This window comes from Pipra filicauda, unplaced genomic scaffold, assembly GCF_003945595.2.
Source record: "Pipra filicauda isolate LSUMZ 115617 unplaced genomic scaffold, ASM394559v2 scaffold153_size1761393_pilon, whole genome shotgun sequence".
Taxonomy (NCBI): Eukaryota; Metazoa; Chordata; class Aves; order Passeriformes; family Pipridae; genus Pipra; species Pipra filicauda.
The window spans coordinates 643,671-660,145 of record NW_024104029.1 but is presented as its reverse complement, the minus strand read 5'-3'; the positions used below and the strand labels follow the sequence as shown (position 1 = coordinate 660,145).

Here is a 16,475-nt window from a genome sequence, read left to right as displayed (position 1 = left end):
ATAAGTAATGAGACTCCTTGAGATTCCATGATTCTTTTGGATCCCTAACACTTCCACAAGCTGCAAAATTATTTAGCTACTACATTTGTAAGTGAATAGAACAACTTGTATTCAGAACTAGTATAAAAGGTAGTACTGATTCATCAAAAACAGAAATCCTCTGAAAGCTTAAACATTGTCTAATGTCTATGAATCTGTATCAATTAAAATATTTAAATAATTTAATTCTATGTTATGAAACAAGATTAAGTATAACAGTTTGCCGTTTTCAGGGACTTTAGTGCTTGCTCCTTATCTATTCTTTTTGTTCACATAGCACCTGCAGGATGAGAATGTGCTCAAAACAATTACAACAGACTGAAATAGGACACTGAATCTCTCTATGGAGTTTTGAATTTCTTCTCCAGCAAGTATCTGACAAAGTAGAACAAAATATAAAGCAACCCAACTTATTGAAGCATTCTTCTGCAAAAGTCTTCAGCCAGGTTTCATTTATTTTTCCTACCATGTTTCTTCTCATCTGAAAGCAGAAAACGTACCCAATTCTGCAGCTGCAGTCACAATGATAAATACTTTTGTATAGGAAGACTCATTCTGCTCACCTGTAAGTGATGCATAGCATATACGTAATTTAATTCTCTTTGGCGGACTGTTAAATGTAGAGATTGAACTCAAGGAAGGTTGAACTCAGAGGCTCAAGCTTCATTTGCCTAATAAAAAATGAATGCCTTTTGATTTGCACCTTTGCTATTTCCCATCAAAATATCTATCAGCTGTCTCTGTCCACACTCAGAGATTCATGTCTGTTAGCCAAACTAGGGCAGGCTGAGATCCTTACATAATCTTGTAATCTTCAAGGCTCCCTACAGATGCAGACATCGTAGAATAAATGCTAAGAATAATCTAACCCTCCTAACCCTTTATCTATTGACTCATCAACTGTTGGACTGCTTGAAAAGTGGCAATTCAAATGGCCCCTGTGTGACACCATGACTTCTCTGACTCCCAGCTTCTGTGCAGCACTTACAGGAACCAGAGAAAACTAGAAGTGTACCTTCCTTACACAGTCTGAGATGAAAGGGGTGTTACACTGTCCTTTTATTCAACACCAGGACTACTTAATAAACCTATGATATTGCATTGGCAAAATACTAGCAGCACAGACATAGGTTCTCACAGGTTTTATCTGCCAAACCACAGAACTTAATCCATATGGCTTATTCCAGCCACAGAGAGGAGAAACACACTATGCAGAGCCAGGATGGATACAGCCAAAGTATGGATGAGAAAAATATGCCAGACGTACAGTAATTGCAGCATCCCAAAAATCAGAAAATACATACTTTACAGCAGAATATGTAAATGGGCAGTTGTAGATCTTTTAATTCCTTTGCTAAATCTGCACAAGCAACAAGTCAAATTTTGCTGCAGTATTTTAACAAAAGGGGTTTTATGCCCTAGGCATGTCACTTACATGCCACCCTCTCTCTGCAGCTGCGTTAGCAGAGATTTGTAGGAAACTGAAAGTTGATTATTCAAAACTCCTAGAATAATGCAAAACTTCTTCAAAAAAGTCTTTATTCAATCTTGAGCCAAAACATGGCTCATGATTTCCAGAGTTCCTATCCTCCTCCTTCTATTAATTATTTCAGAGATTTAAACTCTTAAATTTTACCAAGTACCCCATGTAATTCATTGAACTTTCAACATCATTGAACTTTCAGAATAAATACTTAATTTCAAACAAGAAAATTCAAGTGCTTTTAAAATGTTCTCTTATCTTCTCCTGCCTCTCATTTGGAGATGTTAAGTATGAGGAGTAAAGGAGAAGAACTTAAGATAAAACTAGAGGAGATCACCTGATCCTTTAAAGTTAGTCCTTAAAAAAAAGAAAACCTCAAATTCTGATTAAATTTCTCATTCAAATTGTAAAAAGAAATATCATTACAATTAATTATTCCATCTTTTCCCAAACGTTTAAGTCAATTTATCTGTTCTGTCCTTCAAGAGTCTTCATAGAAAAAAATTGGGAAAAAAAACTTTTTTTTTTTTTAACTGTTATACAAACATAGGATCCAGTGTCTCAGTGTCTTCAACTTAAACATGTATTACATTTTCCTTAGTGCTGATATGTGAAGACAGGATGCAGCCTACTATTTAGAATTATCAGTTCTCTCAGCAGCAGGAGCAGCCCCTATAGGATTCCTCAGCCTTCTGGATGTATGGCTTGGAGCTCACTTTCAAAAACCCAAGGTGTCAACATAAGCCAAACTTTCAGTATTTTTCACTTCATCCAGCATGCCTATGGCCTCATTAAATACTGTCCTCATATCCAAAAAGGCATTCTTCTTTAAAAGAACAAAAGAAAAAAAAAAAAAAAAGAAACAAACAAAAAACCCCAAACACCCAAAGCACCCCACACAACAAAAACACCCAACAAAACAAAAAACAACTACTGTCTAATCTTAAATATCATAGCAGTTTCTCCCAGTGAGTCTCTTTCAAGAGAAAACAGTATTTGCCCTGCTTCTATAGGCTGCTTTATCCTAGTAGATTTCAACAGATTTGCAGGGAATCTCCTTCAATGAAAGCTCAGCAACTTCAGTAGTCCAAGTGGGAAATACTTTCCAATTAAGGATTAGCATACTTAACATGAGGTTGTCTATTTCAATTGGCATGACTCAAACTGAAATGTCAACCCACTTGCCATCTGGTTTATACACATCTAGTCTGGAAAGCAGCAATGAAACAGCCAAAAGACTGCTACCATAGAAACAGTACACATACAGTACACATACCTAGAGATCTTTTAAATTATTACAACGTCTTCGAACAATGACCTTGTATTTTGCATTTACTCCTTTGGACAGAGACAATTTTAGAAAAGATTTAATCTGAAATGCAGTACATTGAGGCAACTAAGCTCTAGAAGAAAGGGACCTGAAATAAAAGCATTCTAACTAATGAGTCCAAAGGCAAAAAATTCATACATTGGTCATATATTTATTTGTTACAAAGATTAAACAAGCCAAGAGAATATGTTAATCTCTTTTAAAGGAGGCAGTCAACCTTCAGTAACCCCTATTTTATATGCATTTAAACACAGTAAAAGGATAATTTGTAAGAAAGAATTGCCAATATTTGTATCAGGAAAGGACTTTTGTACCTGTTGTGACACATTGCATAGATTCTAATCATAGAATCACTAAGGGTGGATAAGACCTCTAAGGTCATTGGGTCCAACTGTTAACCCAGCACTACCGTGTTCACCGATAAACCACAACCCCAAGTGCCACACCCACACATGTAGTACTCCAAACCCATCATTAACTTATTTTGCTCAATAGGACCGCCTAGAGCCCCTCTGTTGAACCATCCACATCACAATGTCCAGCACCCAGAATGACCAATGCTTTGAAGAGATGTTAAGAATTAAGGGATATGAAAGAAACTAGGATTGGACAGTAAGGTTTCATATATTTTAGATAATGGGGAATGAGAAAGAAATCAAAGTAGTTGGATGACTTTTAGATAAGCAGACACACTCTAACCAAGTGCTCTGCTGTGCAGTACTAGAGCACAGAATATGAGCACAGCTAGTCTCATGAACCTAGGGTGCTCTCCATCATACAAGAAAAATTGCTGCAGCTAAAAAAAAAGCAAGCAATTTGGGGTTTTGAGACAGAATTCCATCCACTGTTATCACAAGTCTCAAATTCTGAGATGACTCAATCTTCATCTTGCGATGACAAACCGTAGATCTGGGGGGATTCAAAGCAATGTACATAAACAGAAAGGGTTCTTCAGCCTTCAGCCAGAGTCTTCCTATCCACTCCTGACCTATTTACAAGCAAAATTCAGTTGCCAGAACTCCTATTCTATTTCCTATTTTCCTATTTCTTCTGTTAGTTCTTCCTTCCCTCTATATTTAAGAATCACAACAATCCTTCAACCATAAAACACTCAGAATCACATGTAATCAACTGTGGCAGGAAGAATGTAGCAATGAACCATGGGAGTTGTGGTCTCCCGGGTTCTCAGACAATACTTGATTGTCATTGGTTAGAGGGTCACGTGACATGTTCAGGTGTGGTATTTAAACCTTGGCAGTTTGAATAAACGGTAATTCTGCTCTGGCACCTGTTCGTGTCTGAGTGGGGTTCGTGCCTTGAACAGCACCTCAAATGGCCGTCCGATAAGGGACTTCAGCAGGTTACCGGCAACCAGGAGCAGCAGCTCTGGGGAACCTGTCCGGGGGTGTCCATATCGCCAAAACCAAAAGGAAGAAAAGAAAGAATTCAGCGCGCTGGATTACCTCTGCAAAAAGGAACAAAAAAGGAAGAAAAAAGGACCAGAAGAAAGGACAACAGAGCTTCAGCACAGAGGTAACCAAAAATTGGCGAATATGGGAGGGTGGTTTACCCGTCAGGAGGGAAATACTCCAAAAATCAAACAAACAGCTGAAGCTATCTCTCAACTTTTACAAGAACAGAGTATAACCATAGAAGAAAGTAAGTTATGGGACTTGTTATATTGGATTTCGTTGCATGAACCTGCACTACCTCTGACTGGACCTTGTCAAGTGTCATCTTGGAGGAAAATAGGGAACAAAATTATTGAAAAAGCCAGTGAGGGAAAAACAGACGCCCTCAAGAATTTGGCTACATGGAAGGACATTATGATAGCCTTGAATAAGCACTACAGAAAGGCAAATGCACCCGGGAGAGTGGACTTCCCCCCCCCTCACTCTTTTCCCCTCAACCCCCCCCCTTCAACCCCAGCCCCCCCTTCGACCGAGTGGGGCAGGGGGAGAATGCACGTTGGTCAGGGGGGATGGGGGGGAGGAGGAGCCCTTGGGGGGAACAGTGCAGTGGCAGCGTGTGGTGTGGAGGAGCATGGCCTGGGGGCTGGCAGCATGAGCATGGCAGCGGGGGGCGATGCTGGCTTTATGCCAGCGCCCATGGCTGCAGTTGAGACCATGCCATACAGAGCAGCAAGTGGTGCTGCTGGAGCCGGGGACCGTTACAGAGCAGCGCCTACCCCTGGACCGTTACGGGGCGACCGTTACACAGCAGTTGCACAGTCAACGTGCAGAAGGAGAGTGGCACCGGAGGCACCGCCATGTTGCCCCTCCCGCGCAGCGGAAGTGAGGCCGCCTCCCCCAGGTTCAAGTGTTTCGCCGGGAAGGGGGGAGAATGACTATGATGGACAAATGGACAGCGAGTCTATAGAGGACACAGAAGAGAATCTCCTAGCTCCCTTTAGCCAGGGCGGTCCACTAACACCCTTTGGCTGCGCAGCAGCCATGAGACCACTGCAGAACAACCACGCAGCAACATGGACACAGCAAGCTTACTCTGACCGTGAGGCGGAAGTGAAAGTGCCTCTTCCGTCACCACCAGTTCAACCAACTCACAACAAATGCACAACAGTTAAAGCATCACTGTGGCTCTCCTACCCAGAAACCAACCCACAGCCCTCACCAGCCTCAGAACAGCTTCTATGCCGAAGATGGCCTGATGGAGGAGGAAGAAGAGATATTGACTCCCTAGAAAGTTTAGCTGAGCTGTGGCAAACTGAACTCAGCGAGACAAGAGAACCAGAAAAAGGACAAGCAGTTTTGAATCCTGCAAAAGAGGAAGAACAGCAAACATGGCTACAGCTACTATTTCAGCTCGAGGAAGAAGATGCAGACTGGGAAAGCACACAGAACATCTGCCTACCCAAGCCCAGACCATCAGCAAAGTCAAAGCTACCGACGTTGAAGTGGACAGCACATGTACTGACTGCGTTGCTGGCGATTACAGCTGTTGGTTTTGTACTGCGAGAATTTCAGCTGGAACAACACCATCCACCTCCTGACAGAACCAACAACCTAGAGGTAACATTGCAAAACACAGCAGACATACAGCTATCAACTACCATGTTTAATTTTCTAAGTCACAAAAGGACAACTTTACTAATTGACAGATTATCTGCTATTATAAAAAGTTCTTTTGTGTTCCAGGGGGTAAGAATAATAATAAGAGGGGCCCCAAATCAAGTATTTACTTCTCACTATTTTAAAATGCTGTTGGACAATATGCCATACACAACATGGAAAGCCAAACTTAAACAAGTAGCAAACAGACAACCAGTTACAATTTCAACTGCAGAAACACATAACTCTTTATACACAGTCACTGCAAGAGCCTTGAGAAAGTAAAACAAACAAAACCCTCATACAACACAAGCCCAAAGATGCTCCACAAAGTTGCAACATACAACAATACACACCTCTAAATCCACTCAAAATACAAACATGCAAAGATACCACTGGACAGTACTGCCTCAGGGCATGAAAAACAGCCCGATGATTTGTCAAACAGTGGTAGCCAACATCATACACCCTGTTCGAAAACTCCACCCTTCAGCCATCATCTATCATTACATAGATGACATCCTGATAGCAGCAAAACACGGGACCGAACTACAATCCACCTTGACTGCCTTAACTGACGCCATCCAAAAAGCAGGTCTGCAGCTTGCCCCAGAAAAAATTCAACGCACCCAACCTTGGACCTACCTCGGATGGAGGATCACTCAACAGGAAATCATGCCACAACCACTGACTTTCAAAGTAACGGACACTATGACCCTGAATGATTTGCAATGGCTTTTAGGAGCCATTAACTGGCTGAGGCCTGTCTTGGGGATCACAACAGAGGAATTGCACCCCCTCTTCGAGCTACTTAAAGGTGACCCAACTCTCACATCTATTCGATCCCTAACCCCAGAAGCAAGACAAGCTCTGGAAGTATGCTCCCAAGCTGTTGAAAACAGGCAAAGCAGACGACGACACCCTGACCTGCACATTCGCCTCGCCATCATATCCAGCAAGTTCCAACCTTTTGCTGTCCTTTTCCAATGGGATCAGGCAGAATCCGACCCTTTGAGAATTCTAGAATGGTTATTTCTTCCCCACTCTCCACCTAAGACTGTTTGGACCATTAATGACATGCTTGCTAAGCTCATCATGAAGGGTAGAGGACGTCTGCAGGAGATGGATGGAAGGGATCCTGAGACGATCTACATTCCAGCCACAAAAGACAACTTAGACTGGCTTCTTGCAGAGGATGCTGGGTTTCAGACTGCATTAGCGGACTTCCACGGTAATATTTCCATTCGCTTCCCAAAACATAAACTCTGGGCAGAAATAGGAAATCTACCCCTGATGGCCACGCGTCGCTGCAAACTACGACCAGTAAATGGAATCACAGTCTTCACTGACGCGTCTAGACGATCGAAAAAAGCCGTCGTGACATGGAAGAACCCTGCCACAGGACAATGGGACAATAAGGTACAAACCTTGGACCAAGGTTCTGTACAGGTTTTAGAACTAGCAGCTATCCGCATGGCATTTGAATTGTTCCATGATCAACCTATGAATGTTGTCACAGATTCTCACTATGCAGCAGGGTTGGTCTCACATCTCGAAGCCTCCTTCCTTCGAGATGTCACTAATCCTCACTTATTCACAGAAATTCGTACCATATGGTTTCTTATCAACCACAGAAAATTTGATTTTTACATAATGCACACTCGGTCACACACAGAACTTCCAGGACCCATAGCAGAGGGCAATCAAAAAGCTGATGCAACTGCTATGGTAACTACAGTTCCCAAAATTCTGGAACAGGCTAAACTCTCACACCAGTTCTTCCACCAAAATGCACGTTCATTAAAGAGACAATTCCAAATTACAATAAACCAGGCCAGAGACATAATTATGTCATGCTCTGACTGCCAGCGAATTACCCCAATGCCAGCTAAGGAAGGGGTTAATCCCAGAGGCATAACAGCCAATGAAATCTGGCAGACAGACGTTACACATATAGCTGAATTCGGTAAACTAAAATATGTCCATGTTACAGTAGACACACATTCCAGATACATTAATGCAACAGCACACACGGGAGAAAAAGCCAAAGACGTTATCAGACACTGGCTCAGTTGTTTTGCAATCCTAGGAATTCCAAAAACCATAAAAACTGACAATGGCCCTGCTTATTGTTCTGAAAAAATCAAAACATTTCTCACAGATTGGGGGGTACTCCATTCCATAGGTATACCGCACTCACCCACAGGACAAGCGATTGTAGAAAGAGCTCACCGTACACTAAAAGAAATGCTTCAAAGACAAAAAAGAGGGGAGTCGGTATATAGCCCCCAGGAACGCTTGTGGAAAGCGTCATATGTTCTAAATTTCTTAAACTGTGATGATACAGACCATAGCAGGTATGAAAGCCAACATAAAACTCAAATACTTTCATCTTCCAAACCACCAGTTATGATCAAAGATCTAATATCTGGGCAATGGTCAGGACCGGTAGATCTCATAACATGGGGAAGGGGATATGCCTGTGTATCCAAGGGTACCAAATTGCAATGGGTCCCTTCTAGATGTGTCAGGCCTTATATTAGCCCTCCACCACAACAGGAACAACCACCAGAAGAAATAAGTGAAGGATTTGGATTAGAAGAAACATGACCAACAAGAGTAAACACATCACACAGTGGGGAAAAAGAAAAAAAAAAAGGGGGGAAAGAGATATGGGTCTGTTCCCTATGTGTGTAAATCTACATTAACATTTCCTTAAAACAGGGATAATCACAAAGAAGCAATAAATGATACAACAGAACCAAAAGAAACATATAAACAGTAACCAATGCAGAACCAAAAGAAACACATAAACAGTAACCAATACAAAACCAAAAGAAACATATAAACAGTAACCAATACAGAACCAAACCTCCATGAGTCAAACACAATAAGGGTTTAAGAGTGCGTGTGTAAGGAGAGAATGAAACGGTGGCCACCGGAGTATGAATGAGAAAGTTGAGTGGACGCATGTATGTGTGTGTGAACGCAAGTACACTTTATAGCAAGACGTCTTAAACACTACTTCAAACAACACCACGTCAGACACAACATCTACAACCCAACACATTTCCCTTTTAAATAAAGATGATGCCATTACACAAAGTCACCCTCAGATAAAAGGTTATCCACACCTACAAACCCTGGGTTTTTTTCTAGTGCATTCCTTTTTGGCCTGAAAATGATGCCAACAAACTGCTTGTTAGAGTTGAAAATTCTGATCTCCCCCCAAAGAAGATAAATTTTGATCAGCAAGAAAACTGTCTCCTACTGCATTTAGACAACAAGGTAAAAATGGTTACCTTTGCAAATTAGGTAAAACAGTATAAATCACTGTTTCATTTCCATTCTCAAAACTTTGTTTTCCCATACAATCAAGTATTGCAAAACCTTATCTGAGAAAAAGATTATGTTTACGTAAATGTATTCTTATGCTCTCTTTCCTGTGTGTGTACACACAGATATAAATAGGTATTCTGTTTAAGTGCTTCTCTGGGAAGCAGTTCTATAGAAGCTGAAACACAGATTGTTTTGCAAGTATTGTCACTCTAGAAGTATTGTATAAGTTACTCTGAAAAGTAACTGACTCCACTAAATTTACTTTTATGTTGCAGGTAGTCTCATCTAGTAGTAGTTTTTAAATATGTGAGTGATTTTAGTAGTAGAATGTTTTTGAGGGCATTAATGCATATGATTCTATAAGGAAGGTTCCTCTACTACTAGCCTGAATTTTCACAGTACGGAACTTGTGCAGTTTTGCTTACTAAGTGAAATAATTGTTAACTAGTAGTTAGATCAAGGAAATATTTTGAAGATAAGGTAAAATGGCTTGTTTGTTTTACTATTTGATGGTTTTATCTTACGAGAGTAAAAGTTTTTCAAAACATTTAAATTACATTTGGTTTGCTGGAAATCCATTCCATTGTTACTTACCTAGTAATTTTTACAACTGATAGCTTGGAGGAATTACAGTGGATGTTAACCTGACTGAACATTCTACAGTGATTACCTTTTCTGATTACCATGATGGCGCAGCTCCATTTCTGTTGATAAACCATACTAACGACGAAATTATTGAGTATGGACAAAGGTATGTATGAAGAGTTTTAGTACAGATGTCTGCATAGAGATATGTGAGTTGTAACTTCATGTATTGTAAGCATGCCCATCTCTTAAGAAACCTGTTTTTATCTCTTAAGAAACCTATTTTTTTAAAAAATGGCTGTCTAATTTTGTCAGAGCACCCAAAAATCTCTTGCTTGGTAAGTTGAAGGTAATGTATTGTTAGCAGTGTTATGTTGTGCTAGGTGGTTGTACGAGTAAATAACCTATTTTGTGAGCTAAAGAAGCTCTCTGATGTCTTGTTTGAATTTTGTGGCCTTGCTTTCTACATTCCTGGTGAGGGCAAAGAATTGTGTTTGGCTTTTCTGGACCTGTGTGGGTGCTGACTGTGCAGATTAAGTAAAAAGTGAGCTATGAATGCAGTGCTGACAAGAGTAAGCATACCAACAGGATTCTTGAACTGTTTCTTTTTAAAAGCCAAACAGTCTCTAGCTTTTTTCCCTTTCAGTCAGTCAGGGTAATGTTGTTTAAAGATTTTTACTTGAAAAGTGGAAGACCTGCTGGTCAAATCCTGTTTGTTTCCTGTTTGTCTGAAAAATACAGTTGTTTGCTTTGGCTTTTATCTATAAAGACTAGAAATTTTTATCTTCCTAGCTGAATTTTGGGCATCCTTATCATAAATTTAATGAGAATAGAGTAGCATATTTCAGTTCCAAAAGTAAAAGCATGTTATTAAGGGCTTTGCTGAATGATGGGCTTGGGACATTGACTCTAAAGGAAACCTGTTCTTATGCATTTTACCATTCTTACAGTAAAGAAAAGCTTCCTAATGTCTAGTCTAAACCTCCCGTGGCACAGCTTTGAACCATTCCTATGTGTCCAATCACTGGATCCCAGCAAGAAGAGATCAGCACCCTTCCACTACCTCTCCTGGGGTAGCCCCCTTTTAGACATCAGTAGAAGACAAGTCTGCCAGTTTTTAACTGTATGTGAGGGGAAATGGATTTTAAAATATGTTTGCACGAAAATATCCAGATACTAAACACTGCACTTCTTTCTCTTCAGCAAATCATAGGGGGAAACTTTTCCTAAACAATGAATTTTGAACCCACATTTCTTATCTTGAAATATTAATGGTAGGCGACACAAATCCTGAGTTTTCCTTTCAGTGTTTAAACTCTACTGTCTGGAATTTTTTTCTACTTTATTTTTCCCCGTTAATCAAAGTGGGAAAGAAAATGAGTATTTAAAGTCTACTGTGTATATTTTTAAAATATATGTATGTATTTCGAAGTATAAATGCGTGTTTTTATAACTGTCCTGAGCATGGTTTTGTTCATGTTTTTTCATGCGTAATGCTATTTTTAGTTTTCATTTTTATTATTTGAAAATATAAGTAAAATGTTCTTGTTGAAATGCTAGAATGCGAAAGTCATTAACACAAAATATTTGTTGACATTTGAATTTAAAATTACTTTGTTCTAGCTCCCTTAGTGAATTGGAAGACTGCCTTCAGCCCAATAAGGCAGTACTGTATACTTGGGCAGACCCAGCAGGATCTAGGAAATTGACATGGAAATGTGGAAATAGAACCGAGGAAATTTCTCCAAAAGAGGTATGCTTATTATTGAAATCTCCTTCTAGTGGTGTCTAATTTATTGTCCTGTTCATCAGTGTATGTATGAAACTTCATATTTAATGAGTATGATTAGGAGTCTCATATATGAGTTTCAGACACAGAACAGTACCAACACCGTATTTGCCAGAGCTTGTGCCAGTAAGCGTTGTCTTCAGTTGAAAAGTGTGTGTTTGTGTTAGCCTCTTGTAAAATGTCATAGTTAATTTTTTCCTGCACCTTAAAAATGTCTTCTATTATTTTTTATGTTGCCAAGATGTATGCATTCGTTTGTGGAGTAAAATGATGAATAGAGTTCTAAAAACATTTCCTCTCTTGTTTGTAGGACAAAATGGAAATACTCAGAGTGGATTGCAGAAAAGCTGTCTATTTAATGTCATTTTATGAAGGTTTGCAGCGTATTGTCCTGATCACTGAAGATGAGAATGTGTTTAAATTGACATATGAAAGTGTAAAAGCAGAACTAGCAGAACAAGAAATTATTCTGTCTTTGCAAGATGTTGGAATTTCACTGGTTGATAATTACTTAAAACAAGAGGTGTCCTACATTGGAATTACAAGGTAATTTACTTTGTGTGCTGTGGTTTAAAATGTTTAACTTTGGGTATTTTCACTCTGTGAGTTTTATTTTGGGTTGTGATGGAAGAGGAACAAGAGATTTAGGTTAAGAGTATTTAGAACTAAATCACTCTATTTTCCTGGTCAGGAGAAATGTTTTCACTGTTTTATGTTAATGCATATACTTTCTGTATCTGTGTATTTTTGGAATATATATTTGTAACTCTGTGTGGCAAACTTCCCAGTACACTGAACAGAAGTATTTCCTGTTCATGTAGTTTGGCAAGTGATAATAGAATTTCAAGCTGTAAGGTCTGTGGTTAGTTTGTGTCAGTGGATTTTTCTATCTTCACTACAGGAACAGTTGCTGAATTCTGTGTTGGAAATTTTGACGCAGTAGCAGCTTATAGGTCTCTTTAGTTTTGATTGATAAATTATGGTGATCCAGAGCACTAATACTTAGATTTCCTAAGAAAAAATTTCAGAAGGAAGCAGAAAAGAAATTATATAATGTTTGAATATATGATAGCACACATTTCTTAAACAGAGGCTCTTTAGAATGTTAAGGGACACTTACATATCATTGCCATAATCTACACATTCCTGTATATTCACAGCCACGAGGTTGCAAGAGTGAGGGTTGTTTTTTCTTGATTAATTTTTTTCACTGCACTGTAAAATAAACAAGCAAAAACTTCTTATATACATATACTTCACACAGTCACGTCTGTCATTTACAAAGAAAATTCCAGTCTGTGCCCTCACCTTGAGAAACTGTGCTCTGATGTCTAAACAGTGGAAACACTCCATTAAAAGTGACATCTGATTGCCTAGATTCATAGTAGTGTTGAGATTTTTTTGGTGTTGGTGTTTTTGGAAGAAGTCATCCATAGTCAGTGGTCTAGCAATGCTTATAGTTGGTATTGTTTTCTTGTCAAACCCTGAATGGATATCAAGCTCCGGGGAAATGGATGGCAGTACTGAAATTGAGCTTCCTTTTTTAGGAGGAACAAAAAGAAAAAAAAAGACAAGGAACAAAAAAAAGTGGGGAAAACTCCCTAGCAACTTCAAGGCGTTACTCTGTTTTGTAGCTGTTGTTTTGTGTTTTAGCTCACTTTTTTATTTTGGTGGTTCTGCCATTGATGTGTCTGAACACAGACACAGATGTAGCTAAAAGGGTTTAGTGGACTGTCTCAAAAGCTGCATATCTGTGGAAAGAGTAAACATCCTGCACCTGCCTGGCAGTGTTGATTTCTCCCTTGTTTTATGCCAGACTTGATGATGTCGGAGGTCCTTTCCAACCCAGCTGATTCTGTGATTGAGTGACTGTAAGATGAAATTAGACACAATAGTTTCTCATAGAAGCAGTGGAAAAGAGTCCAATGCCCTTTAAAGTTGGTTAATTATTTGTATTAATAAAACTCAGAGACAAAAGAAAAGAATTGATTTAGAGATAACTTTTAAAAAAAAAGCCCAAACAAGCAACAAAACCAAACCCCCCACCATAAAATCGGTAGAGGAAACATGTGAACCAAAGTCACCATCAATTGATTTAGATGGAATGAGTGAAGAAACAATCTATCAAAAATTAGAGGCAGTTCAGGAGGTGTTTTGTCTTGACTTAAACTTCTCGATTTGTAGTAAATTTAAAGTGCCAAAATACATGCAGGAGTATAAGCAGAAAAATACATTGAGATTGTACAATAATGGATGGCAGTGCTGTTGCAACTGAGCTTCCTTAAATATCATTACATACCTGTCTTCATCGAAGTATGGAATTATACTGACTCATTAACTTTTCTTTTTTGTATCATATTGGAGAGACTGGCTTCTGCTTAGTACCAAGAAGGCAGTGGGTGATTTGGGTCCCTTTTATTTACTACAGTAGTGCTTTATGATGTTGTTTTTCATTCCCCAGTTACAGCCTATTAAAAGTGATGCTACAGTAGCTGAAACGTGTTTTGAAATGGCTAATACATCTCTTTTGGTCCTTTGTTTTGTTTTCAAAGTTCTGATGTGGTTTGGGAGACAAAACCGAAGAAGAAGTCAAGGTGGAGACCAATGAGTGTTAAGCAAATTGAAAAATTAGAACAAGAATTCAAAGACTACAGTGAGCTGAGTCCTTCAGAAAATAAGATTATTGAGTTGGAATCAAATGTTTTGGTATTACTGATAGTTCTCTAATTCTTTTGTTTGTATGTATACGCTAGAAAAAGATCATATATCAATTTGGCTGACTTCCAGTGAAATTTGAGATATATCAATTTACGCAATCCATTTGAATATCCTTCTTCATCTCTGTCTTTAAAAAAATTTGGAAGGAAATCCACAAACATTTGAAAGCTTCCTTTTTGTTGTTAGCCTCTAACTTTGAAATTGAGGTATAACATTTTTGCAGGTCTTGATACTAAATATTCATAAAACTACAGTAAGGAAGCTTTGCACTTGGTTTATGTATTATACCAGTAAATGTATTAGTTTGGGATTAGTTTGTTTGTTTTAGCATAAAATCTTCTATTTTTAAGATGGCTTATTATGGGATAATTCAACTGTCATTCAACCACATATAATTGAAAAATAATTTCAGAAATTATTCTGGAATGTTGAAGCACATTATACTCCAAATGCTCAGTCCTCTTCTATAGAAAAATTCTTAGATGCTCCTCAGAAATGTGTTATCGGAAAATAAACATTGCATAAGTAAAACCAATATTTATCTCAGTCATAGACCATTATACTACTCAGCTTTTCCTCTAGAAAGATGTGTATTAAATGCTAGTAACTCCCAAATAATGTAGGATTTTGTAATTTTATTTCTATTGAAATTTGTGACAAAATTTCTAAGTATATTATAAAAAGCAGTATTTTAAAACAGCATACCAAATTTTCTGTAATATTACAATAGGTATGTTTAACTCCTAATGGAATGGACATGAAAATTCAACAACCAAATGAAATTCCTATCAGAAGGAATTATCTGCCAGCTTTAAAAGTGGAATACAGTTCGTCTGCACATCAGAAGTCTTTCAGAATTCAAATTTACAGGATACAGGTGAGTCTTGTCAGAAAGTAGTGAATTACTTATTCAGAAAAAACAACTTTTATAGAAACTTGGATTCATTTTTAGAATTGTTTGAATTTCTCATGTTTTCAATTTATTTGTAATCATTGGCTTTTACATCAGGTTCTCAATCTTTGGAATACTACTTAAATGCCTCTAGGAAAAAGAAAAAAGATAACTATGACTGTTCAGAAAAAAACATTTGCCATTCATCTTCCGTGCTTTTTCTTGGAGCTTTTCTTTGTAACCAGCAAAAAGATATGTGCGGTTTCTTTTCTTGTTATGCTCAAGTTTTTTAAAACAAATCCTTTGTAAAAATTTTTTGGACCATGTACTTCATTTTGTGGACCACCAACTTACAGAAGCTTTTCTAAACTATTTGAATTGGATTATTAAATTTTTAAAATAGATATATTTGTAAGCACGATAGTAGCTTTCTTTCTGTTTTCAGTTTGGTGGAAGACTGCTGGTAATGTTCATAATTCTTTTGTTTGTCCTGATTTTAAAGTATTTCACTATTGAAAAGCTAACGTGCTGCACCTTGTCCTGTCCTTACCCCTCTAATAGATACAAAACCAGATTCCTGGAGCCATATTTCCCTTTGTGTTCTATCCTATTAAACCTCCAAAGTCCATCACCTTGGATTCAGGTTTGTTGTTCTAGTTTAACATAATCCATTTAAAAAGACAAAATAACTTATTTGTACTGAAGTTAACCATGTCACTTCTATCAGATGAAGTCTGTCTGAGCCTTCTGACTACAGATAACAGCACAAATACTAATGTTGGAGATAAGGAAGCAGTTGTGTCTACAAAGAAGATACACAGAAAACCATTTCAACAGTTAACAGTCAGAAGAAAAAAAAATTTCCTTTATCCATCAATATCTTAGCTTTTAAGCACATTTTTTGGCACGCTAATTCATTGCTTTTGGAGAGCATAAGCATGAAAGTTATGCTCAAATCAGGCTTAAAATGAGGTTTTGGTAGTTGCATTCAGACCACAGCTAAAACTTAATGCTGACTAATATACGAGAAGAGTTGTCTGCTGAAAATAAGAAAAGATAGATTTCTTGTTAATGTTGATGATAGCGAATCTGGTGCACTGTTTCTGTCTTGGTTGCATTTCGAGTTGTGGGGCATTGAGGATTGACTTTAGTGAATCTTTAGTCTTCCATTATTTCCCTATTGCTTCAATATCTTAATCATGCAGTACATGACCTAGTGACCTATCTGAAAT

General features: G+C 38.3%; 1 protein-coding gene across 1 annotated transcript in view; it reads left to right on the top strand.

Annotated features, from left to right (window-relative positions):
• The first annotated feature begins 8,865 nt into the window (after nucleotides 1–8,865).
• LOC113984071 (vacuolar protein sorting-associated protein 13A-like) overlaps nucleotides 8,866–16,475 on the top strand; it is a 32,042-nt gene continuing 24,432 nt past the window's right edge. Inside the window, exons 1-8 of the mRNA XM_039379028.1 lie at nucleotides 8,866–8,892; nucleotides 9,080–9,208; nucleotides 9,877–10,010; nucleotides 11,468–11,597; nucleotides 11,944–12,179; nucleotides 14,186–14,339; nucleotides 15,082–15,228; nucleotides 15,805–15,886. Of these exons, the coding sequence (XP_039234962.1) occupies nucleotides 8,866–8,892; nucleotides 9,080–9,208; nucleotides 9,877–10,010; nucleotides 11,468–11,597; nucleotides 11,944–12,179; nucleotides 14,186–14,339; nucleotides 15,082–15,228; nucleotides 15,805–15,886 (1,039 nt within the window). The remainder of the gene's footprint in view (nucleotides 8,893–9,079; nucleotides 9,209–9,876; nucleotides 10,011–11,467; nucleotides 11,598–11,943; nucleotides 12,180–14,185; nucleotides 14,340–15,081; nucleotides 15,229–15,804; nucleotides 15,887–16,475) is intronic.